The 22,579-nt window shown below is 44.4% G+C and overlaps 1 protein-coding gene and 1 non-coding gene across 2 annotated transcripts in view; both read right to left on the bottom strand.

Annotated features, from left to right (window-relative positions):
- Nucleotides 1–22,308, bottom strand: part of PRMT2 (protein arginine methyltransferase 2) — a 39,251-nt gene extending 16,943 nt beyond the window's left edge. The window contains exons 1-7 of the mRNA XM_068547263.1: nt 22,158–22,308; nt 20,787–20,883; nt 15,176–15,283; nt 14,329–14,511; nt 9,490–9,651; nt 8,405–8,569; nt 7,529–7,630 (exon numbers count right to left, since the gene is read on the bottom strand). Of these exons, the coding sequence (XP_068403364.1) occupies nt 7,529–7,630; nt 8,405–8,569; nt 9,490–9,651; nt 14,329–14,511; nt 15,176–15,283; nt 20,787–20,825 (759 nt within the window). The 5' untranslated portion in view covers nt 20,826–20,883; nt 22,158–22,308. The remainder of the gene's footprint in view (nt 1–7,528; nt 7,631–8,404; nt 8,570–9,489; nt 9,652–14,328; nt 14,512–15,175; nt 15,284–20,786; nt 20,884–22,157) is intronic.
- LOC137766926 (U1 spliceosomal RNA) lies at nt 13,485–13,648 on the bottom strand. Its single transcript, XR_011074452.1, has one exon. It is a non-coding gene; the product is annotated as a U1 spliceosomal RNA (small nuclear RNA).
- Nucleotides 22,309–22,579: the final 271 nt, after the last annotated feature.

Here is a 22,579-nt window from a genome sequence, read left to right as displayed (position 1 = left end):
ATTCAAAAGAGAAATCAAAAAATATCTTGATACACACAAAAATGGAAATACAACACACCAAAACTTATGGGATGCAGCAAAAGCAGTTCTAAGAGGGAAGTTTACAGTAATAATGCCTACATTAAGAAAAAGCAAAGATCTCAAATAAGCAAATCTAACTTTTCACCTCAAGGAACTAGAAAAAGAAGAACAAATTAGCCCAAAGTTAGTAGAAGGAAGGAAATAAATGAGATAGAGACTAACAAGACAACAGAAAAGATCAACGAGTTTCCTTTTTTAAAAGATAAACAAAATAGACAAATCTTTAGCTAGACTTACGAAGAAGAGGACTGAAATATATAAAATTGTAAATGAAAGAGGAGCTATTATAACTGATATCACACAAAGGATCATAAGAGACACTATGAATAATTATATGCCAACAAATTGGATAACCTAGAAGAAACTGATAAATTCCTAGAAACATACAGCCTACCAAGAATAAATCATGAAGATACAAGAAATCTGAACAGACCAATTACTAGTAGGAGATTGAATCAGTAATCAAAAACCTCCCAACAAACAAAAGTCCAGGACCAAACTGCTTCACTGACAAATTCCACCAAAAATTTAAAGAATTTATACCAAACCTCAAATTCTTCCAAAACGGAAGAGGAGGGAACTCTTCCAAACTCATTTCTCATTCTACAAGAGGCCAGCATTACCCTGACACCTAAGCCAGACAAGAACACTACAAGAAAAGAAAATCACAGGCCAATATCCCTAATGAACATAGTTGGAAAATCCTCAATACAATATTAGCAAACCAATTCAACAATACATTAAGGGGGAAAGGTCGGGGAGGGGGTATGAATTGGGAGGTTGGGATTGGCATATGCACACTACTAAATGTAAAACAGACAATCAACAAGGACCTACTGTACAGCACAGGGAACTCTACTCAATACTCTGTAATAACCTACATGGGAAAGAATCTGAAAAAGAATAGATATATGAATATGTATAACTAAGTCACTTTGCTGTACACCTGAAACTAACACAACATTGTGAATCAACTATACTCTAATATAAAATTAAAAAATTTTTTTAAATACATTAAAAGGATCACACACCATAATCAAGTGGGATTTATTCCTGGGATGCAGGGATGGTTCAACTTAGCAAATCCATAAATGTAATATGCCACATTAACAAAATGAAGGATAAAAATCATATGATCATCTCAATATATGCAGAAAAAGCATTTGATAAAATTCAACTACCTTCCATTATAAAACCTCTCAAAAAACTGTGTATAGGTGGGACATACCACAACATAATAAAGGCCATATATGACAAGCCCACATCGAACATCATACTCAATGGTGAAAAGCTAAAAACTTTTCCTCTAAGATCAGGAACAAGACAAGGATGCCCCTCTTACCACTTTTATTCAACACAGTCCTAAAAGTCCCAGCACAGTTATTTGGAAAGAAAAAGAAAGAAAAGGCATCCAAATTGGACAGGAAGAAGTAAAAATGTCTCCATTTGAAGATGACATGACACTATATATAGAAAACCCTGAAGACTCCACGAAAAAACTGTTAGAACTAATAAACAAAATTAGTAAAGTTGCAGGATACAAAATCAACAAAAATCAGTTGCATTTCTATACACCAACAATGAACTATCAGAAAGAGAAATTAAGAAAACAATCCCATTTATAATTATATCAAGAAAAAGAAAACCTAGGAATAAATTTAACCAAGGAGGTGAAAGATCTGTACATTGAAAACTAAAAGATACTAATGAAAGAAACTGAAGAAGACACAAACAAATGGAAAGATATCCCGTGTTCATGGATAGGAAGACTCAGTATTGTTTAAATGTCCATACTAGGGCTTCCCTGGTGGCACAGTGGTTGAGAATCTGCCTGCCAATCAATGCAGGGGACACGGGTTCGAGCCCTGGTCTGGGAGGATCCCGCATGCCGCGGAGCGGCTGGGCCCGTGAGCCACGGCTGCTGAGCCTGCGCGTCTGGAGCCCGTGCTCCGCAACAGGAGAGGCCGCGATGGTGAGAGGCCTGCGCACCGCGGTGAAGGGTGGCCCCCGCTTGCCACAACTGGAGAAGGCCCTCGCACAGAAACGAAGACCCGACACAGCCATAAATAAATAAAAATAAATAAATAAAAATTAAAAAAAAAAAAAATGTCCATACTACCCAAAGAAAGCTACAGATACAATGCAATCACTATCAAAATTTCAATGGCATTCTTCACAGAAATAGAAAAAACAATCCTAAAATTTGTATGGAACCACAAAAGACCCCCAAATAACCACAGCAATCTTGATAAAGAAGAACAAAGCTACAGGCATCACACTTCCTGATTTCAAACTAGAGTAATCAAAACTGTATGGAATTGGCATAAAAACAGACACACAGATCAATGGAACAGAATGGAGAGCCCAGAAATTAACCCATACATATGAGGTCAACTAATTTTCAACAAATAAGCCAAGAATACACAATGGGGAAATGATAATCTCTTCAAAACAGTGCTGGGAAAACTCGACAGCCACTTGCATAAGAATGAAAGCTCCTTGAGACACTGGTCTTGCCAATAATTTTATGGATTAGACACCAAAAGCAAAGGCAACAAAAGCAAAAATAAGAAGTACTACATTGAACTAAAAAGCTTCTGCACAGCAAAGGAAACCATCAACAAAATGAAAAGATATACTATAGAATTGGATAAAATGTCTGTAAACCACCTATCTAATAAGGGATTAATAACCAAAATATACAAAGAACTCATACAACTCAATAGCAAAAATAATAACAAAAACAACCCAATTTAAACTGGGCAAAGACCCTGAATAGATACTTTTCCAAAGAAGACATATAAATGGCCAATAAGTACATGAAAAAGTGCTCAATATCACTAGTCATCAGGGAAATGCAAATCAAAACCACAATGAGATATCACCTCACACCTGTTGGGATATGTATTATCAAAAAGATAAGCAGTAACAAAAGCTGGCGAGGATGTGGAGAAACGGAAAACTTCGTACACAGTTAGTGGGAATGTAAACTGGTACAGCCACTGTGGAGCTCCTCAAAAAATTAAAGATAGAACTACCATATGATCCAGCAATTCCACATCTGGGTTTATATCCAAAGGAAATGAAACCATTGTCTCAAAGAGATACCTATACTCCCATGTTCACTGCAGCATTATCACAATAACCAAGATATGGAAAGAACCTATCCATTGACAGAGGAATAGATAAGGAAAATGTGATTATATATATTCACACACACAACGGAGTATTATTCAGCCATGAAAAAGAAAGAAATCTTGCCATTTGCAACAACATGGATGGACCTAGAAGGCATTCTGGTAAGTGAAAGAAGCTGGACAAATACTGCATGGTATCACTCATATGTGGAATCTAAAAAAAAGCTGAACTCAGAGAAACAGTAGGAAAGTGGTTGCCAGGGGCTGTGGGGGTGAAGGAAATAGGGAGAGGCTGGTAATCGGGCACAAGCTTTCAGTAACGAGGTGAACAAGGTCTGAGAATCTGCTGTATACCATAGTGACCACAGTTGATAACACTGTGCTGTATAACTGAAATTTGCTAAGAGAGTAGAACTTAAGTATTCTCACTTTAAAAATAAAGGTAAATATGTGAGGTGACAGATGTATTAATTAGCTCAATGGGGGCAATTCATTGATAATGTATACAGATATCAAATCATCATTCTGTACACTTAAATACCTTACAATTTTGTCAGTTATACCTCAATAAAAGTGAAAATAGATAAAAGAAGTGAGCTTCAGGAGAGAGGAATTTAAAAACTGAGAATTTTTAAAACTTGGAAATGGGCTATTACGTGAATATCCCATCAATTTATGAAAACATATATATTTTTTTAATTGGGGTATAGTTGCTTCACCATGTTGTGATGGTTTCTGTGAAGTGAATCAGCCATATGTACACACATATCCCCTCCTTTTGGGATTTCTTTCCCATTTAGCTCACCACAGAGCACCAAGCAGAGTTCCCTGTGCTATACAGCGGGTTCTCATTAGTTATCTATTTTATACAGAGTAGTATATATATGTCAGTCCCAATCTCCCAATTCATCCCACCCCCCCCTTCCCCCCTTGGTCTCCATATGTTTGTTCTCTATGTCTGTGTCTCTATTTCTGCTTTGCAAATAAGTTCATCTGTACCAGTTTTCTAGATTCCACATATATGCATTAATATACGTTTGTTTTTCTCTTTCTGACTTACTTCACTCTGTATGACAGTCTCTAGGTCCAACCACGTCTCTACAAATGACCCAGTTTGGTTCCTTTCTATGGCTGAGTAATATTCCATTCTATATACGTACCACATCTTCTTTATCCATTCATCTGTCGATGGACATGTAGGTCACTTCCATGTCCTGGCTATTGTAAATAGTGCTGCAGTGAACAGAGAACTCTCTTGCACTGTTAGTGGGAAGGTAAATTGATACAGCCACTATGGAGAACAGTATGGAGGTTCCTTAAAAAACTAAACATAGAACTACCATACAACCCAGCCATCCCACTACTGGACATATACCCTGTGAAAATATGTATCTTAAGTTTACTTTTATCAAAGCATGTTCATGTCAGGCTCTAAACCAACATATGTGTGAGCACTGAATTAATTCACCCTTAATTCATGCTGATTGAACTCCCTACCTTTAGCTGCTTAAAACACACACACACACACACACAAACACACACAAAAACAAACAGAAACAAAAAAGCAGAAAAAGAGAAGAAGAAAACAACAAAGAACAAGGGCAACAAATAGAAAATGGTAATAAATACTGTAGATATCAATCCAACTATATCAATAATCACTTTGAATGCCACTTTGAATAATCACTTTTAATTGGTCTAAATACACCAATTAAAAGAGAGACTGTCACAGTGGATCAAACAACAAGAAACAATTATATGTGGTCTATAAGAACCCACTTTAAATATACAGTTATAGATTAAAAGTAAACGGATGGGGGACGTGGTCCAGTGGTTAGGACTCTGTGCTTCCACTGCAGGGGCCACGGGTTCCATCCCTGGTTAGGGAACTAAAATCCCATATACCGCGTGGCACAGCTCAAAAGAAACAAACAAAAAAGTAAATGGATGGAGAAAGATTTACCATGTAAACACTAATCAAAAGAAAGCAGAAGCAGCTATGTTAATTTCAGACAGAGCAGACTTCAAAGTAAGGAAAGTGATCAGGGATAGTGAGGGGCATTACACAATGATAAAGGGACAGTTCTCCAAGAAGACACAGCAATCCTTAATGTGTACGCACCTAACAACAGAGCATCAAACTGCATGAGCAGAAAAGTGATAGAACTGCAAAGACCAATAGATCAATCCACTGTCATAGTTGGAGACTTTGACAACCCTTTCCCAGAAATGGTCAGAGCCAGCAGGCAGAGAACCAGTAAGGACATAGTTGAACTGACCACCACCATCAATCATCAGGATATAACTGACATTTATAGACTACTTCATCCAACAACAGCAGGATACACATTCTTTTCAAGCTCACACGGAACATTTGCCAAGGCAGACCACATTCCGGGACAAGAACAAACCTTAACAAATGTAAAAGAATAGAAATCATACAGTGCCTTCTCTCAGACCACAGTGGAAGTAAACTAGAAATCAGTAACAGAAAGATAACTGTAAAATTCAAAATACTTGGAGATTAAACACACTTCTAAATAACAACATGGGTCAAAAAAGAAATCATAACAGAAATTAAGTATTTTGAATTTTGTCAAATTTTTGTGCATTAATTGGTAGTCATGTGATTTTTCTTCTTTAGATTATTAATACAGTCAATTACATTGAATGACTTATACTAAACCAGCCTTGAATTCTGAAGATAATCTCTCCTCTGTTGCAGTGTGGTATTCAACTTATGTATTGCTCAATTCAATTTGCTATGATTTTCAAGGATTTTTACATCAATGTTCATGAGTGCTACTGGTCTGTAGTTTTCATTTTTTGTACTAACTTTGGTTTTGGTATTAGTGTAATGCTGGTCTCATAAAATTAATCAAATATTTTATAGTTTCTCTATGTGCTTTGTTCTTAGCAAGATCTTCCCATTCCAACATCAGATATATTTTTAGTGATTGTTTCATGTTTCTTTCCTTAAAAAAAAAAAAAAAAAGCTTAACTCTATAACCCATCTGGAATTTATTTCAGCATATGGTATGAGGAAGAATCTAACCATTTTCTCCAAAATTGTCAATTGCTTCAGCCCCATCTTTGAATGATTATATAGCTGTACCTCATTGATTAGAAACCTCTTATTATTATAAACTAAATACACGTATATTTGGGTTTGTTTCCCAACTTTCTACATGGCAGCAGCAGAGTAGGAAGATGGGAGGGAGACTGGGGACCTAAGGTCTGAGAGCAGACAGCGGACAGGAGGGGAGATGCCAGGAAGGCAAAAGAGCGCAGAAGAAGAGGGGCAGCCACAGGGGACGGAGGGTTCTGTGTGCGACACGGTATGGTCCAGCTGATGGATCTGTGATACTGCCGGACTCACAGTCCCGTCTCCACGCCTGCCACTTGGCCCACAACGGCCACCACCGCCACACGGCCCCTCCCGGTCTGCACAAAACCACCAGGCCCTCCAGCTCCACATGGTCAGGCGCTTCGCCCTGAGCCACTCGGTACCCCAGGCTGTCCTCACTGTCCTGTCGCCACAGTCCTCACTGCCCCTCTGACCATACGTCCCGCAGTGGACAGGCGGGGACCACAGAGTGCCACGGGCTTTCTCCACCGCTTCGTTGCACGTGCTCTGCTCCAGCTGCCTCCCGTGACCACGCCCCCTCCCGGCCCGGCCACGCCCCCTCCGCGAACCCTGCACCTGCGGGTGAACAAGCCTCCCCAACCCCGCTGGCCCACCCCTCCGCCCCCCTCCAGCCCTTTCCTCAGCCGCCCCCTCGGCCGGCGCACCCCCAGCGGCCTCTGCTGTGCCCCCAAGGCCCCGCCCCCGCACGCCCCACAGGTCCCTGCACCATCCCCCCTCTGCTCTACAGGCCTCACCGTGCCCTGCAGTCCTGGGGCCTCCGCATCATGACCCCTACCCCACTCCTTCCAAGTCCTGGATGCCGTTGGCTGGCTACCTGACACACGCAAGTCCGGGGAGGCAGAGAGCCCGAGTCCAGCCTCCCCGGCTGGACACATGCAGTCCCGCCCCCGGCCCACACCACCGGGCTTCGGGCGCACAGGGGCAAGGACACCGAATCCCAGGTTTCTGCGCCCCGCCCCCTCTCCACCCCCTGCACCCCTCCCCTCCTCCCTCTTCCCCCTCCCCTCCCCCCACCCCTCCTCTCTGTCTCCACATAACCTCTCCCAGGGGCAGAGCGGGACCCTAGGCAGCCAGGCTTCCCCGACCCGCACCGCGCCAAAGGACACATCACCGCAGCCAGGCTCTGTGTCCCCACCACCCCAAGGTGCTCAATAACATTTACCGAAAGAACGCTGGCGTTCTGGGGGCAAAGGCCAATGCCCACTTCATGGATTAAAGGTGTAGCAAGTACCTTTTTCCCGTGCATCATCTTGTGAATCCACAGCTGTTATTAACAACAAAATTATATCATGGACGTTGAGTCTATTTACACTCTATCTCCAGACAACACAATTTCAACAAAGCTAAAGGCCCAATGTCATTTGCTATCATTTTCCTCAATCTTTGCGATCTGTAAGAAGCTAGGGCCAGCATTCTTATTATTCATATGTTACTCACTTACTATTTAAATGGATTTCTTGCTGGAAACCCTGGTGGTGCTCCCTTCCCCTTCCCCCAGATGTCATTTTTCTGGGTTTTGACAGAGACTAAACTTCAGACTGCTGAGCCAGAAAGGGGGCTGGACCGAGGGTCTGAGGAGACCCACAGGCCCGGCTTCCACCCACCTCTCACTTACCCTCGGAGCACAGAGAGTTCATGAGCAGCGTGGGTGGGCAGAACCAGAAAACTCTCCACCCCAACCCACGTGAGACTGGGGAGAGAATGTGGGAGAGCCTGGGCCTCGAGCTGGTCACGGAGGCAAACCAGGCGCTGCAGACAAGATTCTGCCGGCATTGAAAACAGCCTCACACATCAAGCACTGGATATGCGCAGCTTCCCAAAGAGAAGAGGGTTTATGTAAATCACTCACGAGAAAGTCACATTAACTTTGATTTAGGTTTCTCATAACAGCATTTTTTTAATCAGTTAAATATTCAAGACACTGTTCACACAAGAAATCAATTACACATCACCTCAGGAAAAAAGTCAGAATGAATCATGATTTATGAAGATTCCAGAGCCCAGAGCAGCCGCCCCAGCAGTGCCCGCTGCCCCTTACCAGCAGGCAGGTCCCCATCCACTCAGACACCAGCACGTCCACCTTCTCCGGCAGCACCACGTCCTCCACCTTCTGCTGGAACACGGTGATGACGTCAGCGAAGCCGTTCTGCATGACCAGCTGCCCTGTGTGCTGGGCCATCTCACTGGCCTCCACCGCGTACACCTGCACGTGACAGAAGCACCATCCGTGCGCGCCCCGGCCCCAGACCACGGCCCGCCGTCCACTCTCCCCAAGCCTGAGTCTCCTCGGCTGAGTCAGAGCCAGCAACGGAAGGCAGGCGGCGCGCCGGACGGCAGCGGTGGACGGCCATGCTGTGCCGCCTCCACCTGACGGAGCCCCGGGAGGACCTGCCTCTACACGTAACTCCACTTTCTGCCTAAACGCAAACACAGGGCTGCAGGTGGACAGAAGCCTCTGCACCCACGTGGGCCGCCCACCCCAGGGCCCCAGGTTCCGACACACGCAGCGACACAGTCCATAACCGACTCAGGAGATTCTTGGCACTCGACTGAACAGTCAGACTTTTAGGGTCTCAGCGGCTAATTACAAATCCAGATCCTCAGGAGGTCCTGAATGCTATGTCCTGGTTCTGGCAGGGTCTGGACTCGGGCGGTCACTGCCCTGCGGTGGCACCTGTGAGCTAGGAACCTCACCCACCTGTGCTGGGGCCGTCGAGAGGCGGCACCTCTCCGTGGCCCGGACGGGCTTTAATGGGAGGAGCAGAACAGGAGCCCAGCAGGGGTCCCAGAGAGTGGTCCACCCTGGCCCTGCCAAGGCTCACTTTCGGCGGCGGAGGACACGGGACAGTGGTCTACACAAGCAGCCCAGCCCAGACACGTGGACGCACGTGTCTCCTTGCGTGACTGAAATAAGTTTCACAAACACAGCCCACCAGCTGCAACTCACTGGGATATTTTCTATTCTGTCCTATGCACTCTGTGCTGTCTGCGACTCATTAAACCCACGTCGCAGCCTCTGGCGGGCTCAGCCTGCAAGAACACGCCGCCGGTTTCACCTACGTGGCGGGCGCTTCACCAAGACCCGGCTCGGAAGTTGTGAAAGGGCTGCTGCCTCCTACTCACTGCTCTCGGCTGAGCATAATGTGCACAGAAGAGGCTGATGATCCCAGTTCCACAGCCGACATCCAGAATCACTTTATCTTTCAGGGATTCTTTATTCTGCAGGATAACGTGGTGGTACTTAGTCGTTCGTGGCTGGTCTGCCAACATCTCCAAGTGAAGTTTCTAGGGGAAATACACATGAAGGGAGGATCACTGCCTGTAGCTGGAGCTATGCCGAGCTCTGGCTTAAGGCGGAGGGTTAGAGCCTGACCTACCCGCTCGGCCCCGCCACCCCACCCCTAAACTACGAGTGACAGCGTTTAAAAAATAAAAGGCCAAAATATGCAGCAGACACAAGCAAGAGTAGACAGTGAAGGAATGAGAGGGAAGCTTCCGGAACCCTCCCTGCTCAGCGGGCTGCACCACCCCAACAGCCAGGGGAGCGGAGAAGCAGGTGTGGACCACGGAGGTGGCGGTGGAGGAGCGGCCACATTCCCGTCCAGACACAACGTGGCCACGATCCACCGAGAGCGAACGGCCAAGCCTGGGAGAGGCTGCGGGAGGCGCACGGGCCCCACTGTGTCCTCTCCGCGCGGGGCCCGCAAGGCCCCCCACGTGACTCCCCTCGCTGCCTGGGGACAGCAGGAGCCTCTGCGCCGGCGCTCGGGCCTGAGCGCAGGTCCCCAGCCACACGGCGGGCGGGACTCCCAACCTGAGGACACGCTCCACGGGCATCGGCCGGTCCCCAGGGAGGCAGAGCAAGGCTCCTCCAGACAGTTTGGGGCCACAGAGGCTGCTGGAGCCCCGGCTGCCAGCGAGGCGGCGCCCCCAGCACCCGTCCCCACGCCCCACGCCATGGAGACCCAGCTCAAGCGGCGCCACGCACAGGGGGACAGACGGCCCGGCCACCCAGACCAGGTCAGCACCAACAGGAGGCCTGCACGGGCCTCGGGAGCCCCGTGGCTCCTCGGAGACGGACAAAGGGAGGCCACCAAGGTGGACGGAGTCGAGACCCAGCTGTCCTGCCTGCGGGGCCACCCTGACGCCGAGCCAGAGCAGGATGCGGAGGCCCCAGGGGAGGAGGCTGGCATGGCTGCATTCGCCTCGGACACGATACACTTCAGAGCGAAGAGCATCAGGTCGTGACAACACAGGAATCACTTCAGCAAGAGGACATCAGAATTCTAAATATTCTCGGACCTAATAACAGCTTCAAAATACACAAAGCAAAAGCCAGTAAAAATGCAACAAGAAACAGACAAATTCCCAATTATAGTCAGAGACTTCGACACCCTTCTCTCAGTAACTGACAGAAGCAGAAAATCAGAAAAGACAGAGACGTGAACAACACTTTCAGCCAACTTAATCCAACTGATAGAACGCTTCACCCAACCATTTACAACAATACACAACAATATCTAGGAACAGATTTACCTAGAAAGGTACACAACCCTGTATGATTAAAACCTTAAAACTCTGACACATAACACAAGGCTTAAGAAATGAGAAAAGTCATCACAAAGATGTCACTTCTCCCTAAATTAATGCACGTTTTCCATGTAAGACATTAGAATGCCAAACACCTGGACAGGGGTGGAGGAGGAGCCAACAAAACGATAATAAAATTAGTTTTGTTGCAGCAAAAATAGAAATGAGACTTTTCTGATAAACAAGAACAATAAGCAACAATGAACAGGCTGGGGAAACAGCATAAACAGGCCTGAAAGAGTTAAGCCATCTTGGTTAATCTTTAGCTGTTACTACTAACAAACACTTGTAGCTAGACTTGTCCTTCACAAAGCTAAACAGAGCTAATTACTCTGATTCCATATGAATGGTACCCTGCACCTGGCATTTACTCTCGATGCATTCACTTGTAGCAAGTCACCCCTTGTATCTGTTTACATTTCAGAAAGGTCGCAGGCCGATAACCCAGAGATGAACGGACCCAATTACCAGGCTGCCTGACGCCAGCAGTGACTGTTTTAAAATACTGCAAGAAGAAGAAGGATGCAAGACCTTCACCACTTTGATCCTATCACTTATCCTGGACTGTGAGTTCCACCTACAAGACCCCCTGTAATTGCCCAGGAGGAGGGGGCACAGTTCTTGAGGCGCTAGCCTGCTGGGTCTTCCCTTTGCCTGGCAAAGAAAATACAAAGCCTCTCTATTTCTTATCCTCCAAATCTCTGTCTCTGTATTTCTATTCGGCATCGGTGCACAGGGAGCCAAAATTTGCTGGCAACAGTTTCAAAAAAATAAACAGACGAGGCCATGACAATGCTAAAAATTAGGAGAACTGCTAGAGGCCTAGCTCTTCCAATCATTAAAAAGCATCTGGACGTGCAGAAGAAATAACCGGATCAATGACACAGAACAGAGATTCCCAAAACAGACCCTAACAATTTGACATATGATAAATGAGCGTTGCACATTATGCAGAAAAGGAAGATTAACCAAAAGCTGGAACAGCTGGATATTTGTGGGGAAATTAAGTCGGAATTTTACCTTATTCTTTACAAGTAAATTCCAGATTGATTTAAATATTTCATTGTTAAAAATGCGATCACAAAAGTTCTAAAAGAAAGCATGGATATTTATAATCTCGGAGTGAAGGCCTTGAAAATAGGACACAAACGCAGAAGCTACAAAGAAAAGAAGGACAAATTAGACCATATAAAGATAAAAAGTTCCATGGGGGAAAAACAGCAGCAAATGGTCAGTGTGATACATATAAATACAAGCTAAACTGCCTATTTAACATATAAATTGACAGAAATCAAACGAAAAATGGGCAAATTATATGAAAGTTTATCAAAAAATAAGAAATACAAAAGGCCAATAAAATATGAAAGAGGATCAATCTCACTTTAAAAAATGTAAATCAAAACCGCGATACATATTTCACCTTTAAGATTGGAAATCTTTTTTCATTCTGAAGACTTGTGGTGGTGAAATACCAACAGCACAATTCTATGCTGTTGGTATCTTTCTGGCAGGCAACTTGGCAAGATCCACCCAAGTAAAAAACACATATGTACACCCTTCAAATTTACCCAGTGGAAATTCCAGCAAAGGTTTAGCAGGATTTATGTAGGAGGACATCCATTACAGCATTGCTTGCTGTGATGAAAACTAAATATGATCCTTTTCAAATCAACACAATACTCCGCAGCTGTTGTAAAGAACAGACCTTCAAAACAGTACAGCTGCATGAGAAGAGCAAGGTGAAAAACAGTGTGTGTGGAACTATTCCTCTTCTATAAATTTAAAAGAATAAAACAGATGCAGCTTAGATTTGGAAGAAGCATAAACACTGTTGCTGAAAGAAATCTCAAGGAGCAGAGTGAGGAGACAGACTTCAGATTATCACTATGTCTTTCTTAGTAGATGGAAACCTCTAAATATGTACACACATCAGTGGTTTTTCATTTCCTTTAACATTTTTAATTGTCAAATATGATATATCTACAAAAAAGTACACTAAAAAGTACTTTAGAGTTTACTTAACATAGCTACATTCCAAACACTCCTGTGCCCACACCAGAACCCTGCCAGCACCCTGGACCATCTCACCCGGCCTTGCCAAACATAGAACCCCCCCTTACCAGTAACCCCCATCCAGATTCTCAGGGGAATCAGGTCCCTGATCTCTAGAGCTCCACCACTTATTTATACATTCATAGGCAACACCTTTTAACGCTGCCTTATAACTTATATAATTGAATCAAACATAAGGTATTCTTTGATGTCTTGCTTCTTTCACTCAACATTGTATTTGCAACGTTCATCATGCATTTAGTTTTATTTAGTTTAAAATATAAACAGGGTTGTCTGTACCACAGGACTTTGGGTCTTTATTCACATTGGAAAAAAAACAAACTAATAAGCTAGTTATTTATAGGTATTACTGTTGATTTATATAATTTTTTTTTTTTTTTTTTTTTTTTACGAACCGAATGTTTCTTTTATTTAATAATCTACACAAACTAACTCTACTGTTAAACACCAGTTGCGGGGGGAAAGCGCGCACGCAGTCCCCCACTACCACAAATTATGCAGTCGAGTTTCTCCCATTTGGAGAAATCGCAAGCGTCAGCACACCCCCAGTGCAATGGGTGAGACTCATCCTGGGAAAACCACCTTCATGATCATGGTATCTCCCCTGCCAGGTAAGTATGAACCACTCTTCCCCGCCCCCCCGTACAGCCTTAGACTCCTACACTGTACACACACGCTCCCTACCCACCCTCCGCCCCCCCTCCCCTTCCACGCCTCTCAGCCCCTCCAAACGACTCTGCTAATAAAATCCAAGCAACTTCTCTGGAAAACTTCCACAGCCCGGGAAGTGGCTCGTGGGGAATTGTACCCCTACGCTGCAAGATTTACATCTGTATATCATTTTTAATGTAAAATTTATTACTTTTTTTTTTTAATACTGAGAAAGGTTCATACCTCCATTGCTCAAACAATACCTCTAAACCAGTGGTCTGCACATTACAGCCCGTGGGCCAGTCCAGCCCACCACCTACTTTTATATGGCCTACAAGCTAAGAATGGCTTTTACATTTTTAAACGGTTTTTAAAAATCAAAAGAAGAATATGACACATGAAAATCATATGGAAGTCAAATTTCAGTGTCTACGGATAAAGTTTTATTGGAACACAGCCCTGCTCACTTGAAGTTTTGTACAGCTGCTTCAGCATTTGGATGGCAGGGCTGAGCAGCTAAGGTGAAGAAAACATCTGTGGGCCCTGCTCTGAATGAGGAGTAGAAGCCCAGAAATTATTTTTAAACTTAGAACCTAAAACTAGCGAGAAGCTAGCGCCAGCCGGCCGGGCGGGCAAGGGAGGCAGTACCAGGGTCCCGTAGCTGCCGAAGTACTCCTCATCCTGCCACGAGTCCTCGGGGCCCCAGTCCTCCACGTGCTTCCCCAGGTGGTTCGCCGGGATGTACCCGCAGCAGCCGGCACGCTCACCCCACCACCAGTCGGCAGTGGTTTGTCTCAGGATGAGAATTTTCTCTCCTCTCAAAAAGCTGAGCTATAAAAACATACAGAGAAATGAAAATTAAAGAAAAACCTGTAGTTCGTATTTCAGTGATAAATCCCCCATCACTGGGGCCCAAATCACAGCAATTTCGAAAAGGAGTCAATGGGTAAATGCATCAACTGACAATATATGAAAATGATACCAGGATTTTAAGATTTTTGTGGAATATCTACACGAAACAAAAGCACACCTTAACTGATTTTTTTTTAAAAAAAGATTAAACATTTTCAAACAGTGTAAATTTCTTAGAACAAAATTTCTAACAGCCCCTTCACCGTAACTCAGCTGGGTGGTAGCTGATTCGGTTACTGGAGGCTTATGCTAAGAAATTCCTATTACAAAGTAAAGAATGCTACATTCAAGTAGATATTTTTATTTTACACCCAATTTTTCATTAATTAGAATAGGTTCTAAGTAAGGGTTTCAAAGCAGAAACTGAAGCAGGTACCTCCACCCCCCGTTCCTCACCCGGGGATCCTTCACATCAGGCTTGGGACCCGAATTTGTCAGGCTGGGAGGGTCACCCACAGGTCTCCTGTGGCTGTGAAGTATCTGAATACTTCTTTATTTAAATCTGCTATGACTTCTGCAAATTTTACATCTAATCCTGTCCCTGAACATGCTGAATCCACAAAGCATAAGCCCACATGGCTACCTGCGTCTCATCGGTGGCAGAATAGTCTGCGATGGCCACGAACTCCTCGGGGTGCACACTACCCTGGAGGTTCCCCTCCTCACCCTGCACGGCGGGGTCCTCTCCCTCCTGTTCAAAGCAAGGGAGAAAGGGAGGTGACTGTGGGGCTGCCATTCCTCTCCGCCCTTCCCTCTGCCTGTCTCTCCATCTGTCTCGCTCCGCCTCTGTCTCTGCCTCCCTGTCTCTGTCTCCATCTGTTTCTGTCTCTCTCTACGCCTCTGTCCTCTCCGTCTCTCTGTCGCCGTCTGTTTGTCTCTGTCCCTTTCTGTCTGTCTCTGCCTCTCTCTCTGTATCTGTCTCCACCTCTGTTTCTCTTTCTCCGCCTCTGTCCCTCTCCGTCTCTCTGTCTCTGTCTGTCTCTGTCTCCGTCTCCATCTCCGCCTGTTTCTCTTTCTCCGCCTGTCCCTCTCCGTCTGTCTCTGCCTCTCTCTCTGTCTCCGTCTCCATCTCCGTCTCTGTCTCTCTCCACCTCTGCCTCTCTCTCTGTCTCCGTCTCTGTCTGTCTCTCTTGGCTCCAGGTTATTAGGATGGTTTCAAATCAAGATTCACGTGACCACGTTTTCATCCTACAAACACTGGGGGTCGTCTCCACCAGCAGAATGAAAGGATCTCACCCTCCCTCCACCTTGACTTTAGTCTCTAGTACAAAATGACTCGCATCCTTAAGCGAACGTCAGAGAAAGAACAAGAAAGAGGCACCGTGAGTGACCACTTAGTGACTGACCCCGTCAGCAGCAACGCTCTGAAGGTGGTGACCGGCCCAGGAGAAAGCAGCCCTGCCTGGGCGTCAGACCCGAGGGCAGAGCTGGGCGGCCGTGCTGAGGGCCGACAGGGGGCAGGGCGCAGCCCTCAGGGCGCACTGCAGCTCAGGACTCGGAGGGGGCGCCCTGGGTCTCGGCTGCACGCGGCCCGCCTCCCTTTATGTCCAAACGGGTCTCCCTGGAGGCCACCCCAGAGGCGGCAGGGCCCCAGCTCGCGATCCAGTTCACTGCAGCAACCCCGCCCGGACATACGTTTAAACAGATTTTCCTAAATGTAACCATCGTTCATGTTCATTTTAGAAAATGTGTGGAAGAACAAGAGCACAAGGAGGAAAATTAAAGCTAAGTGTGAGCTTGCTCATTGGTCAGAGACCAGTGACGGTGACACGTAACCGTTGCAGCACTTCAGGCTTTCTTCACGTGTACACGCAATACCTCCTTATACGGTGTTTACCGGGATCATAAAACTCTGCCTTATGACATATTTTGCACTTATTAAATTCTGAACATTTTTCCCCATTATTAAATACACTTCTAAGCACGTTTTCAGTATCTCATAGTATTCCATTCCATGAATTATTGTAACTTATTTATCAAATCTCCTATAAACATTTAAACTGTTTTCAGTTTTGACTAGTATAAATTATGTTAAGGTGAACTTTAATATGAATTGGTCTGTCCCTGATAATTTTCTTAGGATAAATTCCTGAATATGACACTGAGGGTCAAGGTCTTTTACGGCTTTGATACCACCACCCGATGCCTTCCATGGGGCGGCCGCTCGAGCTCCTGCATGTGAGGACGGAGCCTCGTGAGTTCCCTGCGCCCGATCAACAGTGGATGTTAATCACTGCAGCCTCTGCCAGTCTGAAGGCGAGAAATTACCTCTTGGTTACCTCCATTTGCCTTCCTTTGATTAATAGTGATCAAATATGATTTTACCTATACATTAGTCGTCTTTATTTTAATAATCACCTGTTTGCATCCTTTGCACATTTCCTATCACAGTAACACGATTCGTTTCTGCTCACCCTCATCCTGTCCGGCTCCACCCGCGCTGTCTGTCACCGGCCCCCCACACCCCCGATCCTCACGGTCGCCTGGTGTACATGGACAGCATGGAGAGGGAGGACGGTCCCCACACCTGTGCTCGTGTCACACGTGCGTGCACACACACGTGCACACACACAATTTATTTTTTCTTTTGACATCGCTTTTTGTAAAAGATACCAGTTTTTTAAAATTTTTCTTTTTTCACTCACACAATAACTTGTGGCAAACTCCCCACCTGCAGAACTCTACATAACATACGTATATATGTTATGTACGTACACATGTACATACATAACATATGGCTACATAACATTCTGCAGCGGGGATTCTGCCTGAGCCTTAAGTCATCTTCGACTGATGGACTTTCTCTGGATGTCCAGTTTTCTACCACCACAAACGTCTGTGCACATTTATCCTGACATGATGACATTTTATCTCTATGGGATAGACTGACAGGGCTGAAACATAAACATAGTTTTCACTCAAACATTTGTCAGATTCTTTCCATAAAGGACGCGGCACTTCACACTTCACCAGCAGTGCATGGAGTAACCGTCTTTAATTTTTGCCAGAGGAATAGGTGTAAAGACTCCAGAAAAGGTAAACATGTGGGGAAACACTATTACTTATACTTTATAAAAAAGACTTTTGATAGTACAGAGAAACAATAATAATTTATTGTGGGGTTTATAGCATATATAGAAGTAAAATATGTTGTAACAACAGCACAAAAATAGCGGCTGGTAAATGGAACTAATTTACAGGATTCTTCTGAAGTGGTCAAAAAGAAAAAGACTCGAATAGGTTAAGGATGCATATCATAATTTCTTGGGTAACCATTAGGATAATGTTGGGCTGGCCAGAAAGTTTGTTCAGGTTTTTCCATAACATCTTCAGAAAAAACGAAATTTTTTGGCCAGCCCAAAAAGGTACAGCTAAAAAGTCAACAGAGGAGATAACATGGAATTATAGAAAATATTTTATTAATCTAAAAGAAGGCAAGAATGGAGAAAGGTAAAAAGGAAGAATTGTGACAAGTAGAAAACAAACAGCAAGATGTTAGGCTCATGTTAGACTTATGTTACACGTTAATGGACTGAATACTCCAATTAAATGGCAAACATTATCCGACAGGAAAATAAAAGACATAACTATAAGCTCCTTACAAGAGGAACACTTTAAATATATGGAGTTAGTCTGGCTGAAAATATAGGTATATATGTGTCTGTGTGCCATGCAAACGCTAAGACAAAGTAGATGCAAGGCAAGAAGTATTAATAGGTAAAAAGAGAGACTTCATAAAAATAAAAGGGTCAACTAATCTAGAAAACAAAAACTAACCTAAACATATGCACCAAATAAAAGAGATTCAAAATGTATGAAGCAAAAAGTGATAGACCCAAAAGGAAATAACAAAAAAAATAGACTAATCCACAATCACTGTGGAGATTTTTGAAACTCATCTCTCTCAGTAATTGATAGAACAGATGGACAAAACATCAAACAGGATATAGATTTGAGCAATACTAATAACCCATTTGACAGTGAAGACATTGAACACTACACCCAACAACTGCAGAATAACTTAGTCTCCGCAAGTGCACATGGAACATCCACCAAATAACCCTTACGATGAGATCATAAAGCAGGCCTGAATAAATTTCCAAAGATTGAAATGTTATATTTTCTGACCAAACATAATCAAACCAAAATTAAATTAATATAAAATTTCCCACGTTTGGAAATTAAGCAACACACTTCTCAATAGCCCAGAAAATTTCTAATTTCCACTGTGATATATTAGAAAGTATTTTAAGTGAACAATAATGAAAATACAATGCATTTAAATGTGTGAGGTGCAGCTATAGCAGTGAATAGAGGAAAAGTTAACAGCTTTAAAGATACACACACACACACACACACACACACACACACACACACGAAAAGAAAGGTTTAAAATCAGTGATCCAAGCTTCCATCTCAGGATGCTATGAAAAGAGAAAATTAAACCCAAATAGAATAGAATAAAGGAAATAAAAGCAGAAATCAATGAAAGAGAACACAGATGGACAAGAGAAAGTTAACAAAGGTTTCTTTGAAAACATAAAATTGATAAAATCCTAAAAAGATAAAACGCAAACTGTGACTATCAGGCATCTCTTCTGTGATGAAGAATGCTATTACCAGGAGAAACACAAATATTATTGAAATACTACCATGACTCATAAATAACCAGGAAAACTAAAATCACAAGATACCATTTCTAACCCACAGACTGACCAAAATTAAAAAGCCTGATGTTCTCAAGTGTTAGCAAGCACTTTGGGCTCCCGGCAGACCTGCGAACTGGTAAACCACCTGGGAGAACAATTGCTCATTATCTAGTAAAACTGAAAATATGCAATCTCTTCCATCCTACAATGCCATTATTGGGTAAATACCCTGGAGCACATGTGCACAAAGAGACACATTGAAGGATGTCACTGCAGCACTGTTTGAAATAGAGAAAAACTGGAAGCAATGTAAGTGTCCAACAAAAGGGAAAGAGATAAAATGTGGTATATACCTAACGTACAACAGTAAGACTGAACAGACCTACATACCTACCTGTGAATGTGATACATTTCATATAAGGAACACACTACAGGGACCATCCTTCAGGACTAAACCAGCTGTACCCATACATTAAAGACAAATCCCTCAGAAGTAACATAGGTGGAAAAGGCAGGCTGCAGAGGACACACAGACTATGACACCACTTAGGTAAATTCTAAAAAGCACACACAAACAATATCATATGTTGCTCAAAGATGCCTATTTAAGGTATAAAAATATAAAAGATGGTGCAGAAGCACAAATATCAATTCATAATTCATAGTAGTGTTTGCCCTTGAGACAGAGAAAGAAGAATGGGACTGGGGAACAAACTTTATTTATGCTTTTTCATTCATATATATACTTATATTCTGAAGTAAATATGACAAAATGTTAGCAAGTTTCCACTTCTGGGTAATATGTATTGATATTTGATGTCTGCAATGTTATTCTGTAAATGTTCCAGTAGTTTTTTAATTTCTCAAAAGAAAATTAAGAGATCCATGAAGTTAAAACATCTTATGATTAATTTTAATATTTTAAGAACCATATTTTCATAATTTTAAGAAACAGATTAATGAAATTATCCAACTACAAATAAAATTTCTATATATAAAAACCCAAATGAATTTAGAACGATAATTAGAATGTAAAGAGAAAAAAAAATGTTAAAATTGACATCACAGACATGAAAATGTTTTTTAAAAAACATTATTTTTTAGAGTATTCTGGTTTTTAACTTTACATAATCGACATTCCTTTAAATTTAAGGTGACTTTTTTTTTTACTGTTAACTTGAATGAAATTATATGTGTGTCCCAGGCAGAAAAACAGTATGAATATATAAATCTTTTCTAATGTCCAACCTGTCTCTAACATATTATGTTTGGGATGTTTTTAAATAACTTAAAAAAAATGTGCTTTCTTCACCAGCTCAAGTGCCAAAAATGGAACCCTAGATTCCTGAGAAGTGTTTACAGTGCCCATTTCAGAACGTCATGTGTGACCTTTACACACTGTGCATTTCCTCTATTGAAGCGTCCCCTGGTTACTAGCCACCCTCCAAGGTCCAAGGAAAATGCCATCACTCTGGGCTGAGCTCCACTCTCTGTAATGGTCCTGGTCTTTAAATACAAGTTCTCACACAGCAGAACCGAAATTACCTGCAACTCACTTCTGGGGCAGTCACCTGGTGTTGCCATAATTCCTTTGGGATCTGCACATAGCTGCTGCTTTAATGTTTCATTTTCCCCTCCATTTCTATTTTAAAAGGAGATAGAATGAAAAAATGCTTGTTATGTTGCATAATAATTAATTCCACATAACTTCTAAGGTCCATGAAAAAGCTCCTCTACCAAATGGAAATAAATGTAAAGAATGAACAGAAATGAAATTTATAAACACAATTCTTACAAAATCAATTGAAAGCATTTAAAATTTATGAACTCCAAACAGTGTATATTTTCATCACTAGCCTGCAAGGTGTTAATTGTTCATTGGCCAAAGACTGTTAGTTTCTGTTAGATCACTGGGTTGAATTAAAACAATAAATTGATGTCAATTCTTTCCTTGGAACCCTGACAACTTTAACTCCAATTAGAATTTCCTATCTGAGGCTTTAAAGTGTTTCCACTAACAGGAACCAAGGTCTGCATCTCCCAGAGTCTTTTCTTCTCATTCTCAATCTTACTTTTCCAGTGACAGTGTAACCCATACTACGCTCTGAGATGGATGTGTGTTTTTTTCAATTATACAGCAATTCTTTGTTTAAAATGAGGGCTTCACTTTATCAATCAAGACCTAATACTTCTTTGGGTGACGTTTGTAATTATAAATACTAATACACATTCATTGCATTTTCGCTGGAAACACTGCATTGGGGCCAGAATGGGGTGGGGCCTGGTGGGCGGGCGGGGCCATGGCGGTGGGACCAGGATGGGGCTGGGCCGGTGGGAGGGCGGGGCCGGGATGACGGATGGGGCCAGGGTGGGATAATGGGGCGGGGCCTGGATGGGGCGGAGCTCGGTTGAGGAGCGGGGTAGGGTTGGGGGAGCGGGCCAAGGATCCTGAAGGGCAGGTGGCCAACGGGGTGGGGAGAGAATCAGGGGAAGAGAGGATGAAGGGAGGGGCAGGGCGTGATGCGAGAGCAGACGGCGTAGTGAGGGAAGGAATTGTGACCTGCTCTCTGAGAGGGTGGGACATTGGCCCGGAAGCCAAAGGCAGACGGGATGTGGGCGTGGCACTGGGGCGGGGCTCAGGGAGGGGCGGGGCACTGTGGGTGTGGTTGGGGAGGTAGCGGGGCTGCGGGGCGATGGGTGTGGCGCCGTAGGCGTGCTCGGAGGGAGGGCGTGGCCCTGGCGGGGGCGGGGCACCAAGCTTGAGGTTAGCACAGAGGCGGGAAGGCGCGGAGAAATCTCGATAAGGGGCGGCGGCCTCGGACCGCCCGCTGACGCGACATCGGGCGAGGACCCCTCACCTGGCATGTCCTGCCCCACGCGCGGTCCAGCCGCCAGAGCTGCCCACGGGAAACCTACCTCAGCCGCGTTTCTCCGCTGAGGTTGGCGTCCACACCTCCGGCACGGAGGGGCAGCCAGCACCCACCAAGACCCCGAGCCACCGCCCTCGGCTCGCGCAGGCGCAATGTGCGCAGGCTGCCCGCGTAGAAAGCCCCGCCCTGGAACCGGCTTCGCGCGCATGCGCCGCCGTACACGCTCCGCTGTCCGGAGAGGGGAGCCAATGCCCTGGAGCGCGCAGGCGCAGTGCGGTCGGGGGGGAGGGGCATCCCAGAGAAGCCCCGGTCATGGGCGGAGCGCCCCGCGCAGGCGCGCCTCGCGGATCCCGCCTTCGGCCGTCGCGCGAGCCCGGGCTCGGGCTCGCGTACCCGGGCGCTGGGGGCAGCCCGGGGAGGGGGCGCGGCGGCGGCGCAGGTGGCGGGGAGCGGGAGCCATCCTGGTCT

Source organism: Eschrichtius robustus, chromosome 6 (assembly GCF_028021215.1).
Source record: "Eschrichtius robustus isolate mEscRob2 chromosome 6, mEscRob2.pri, whole genome shotgun sequence".
In the NCBI taxonomy this organism is placed as follows: Eukaryota; Metazoa; Chordata; class Mammalia; order Artiodactyla; family Eschrichtiidae; genus Eschrichtius; species Eschrichtius robustus.
This window is presented reverse-complemented; position numbering and strand designations above follow the sequence as displayed.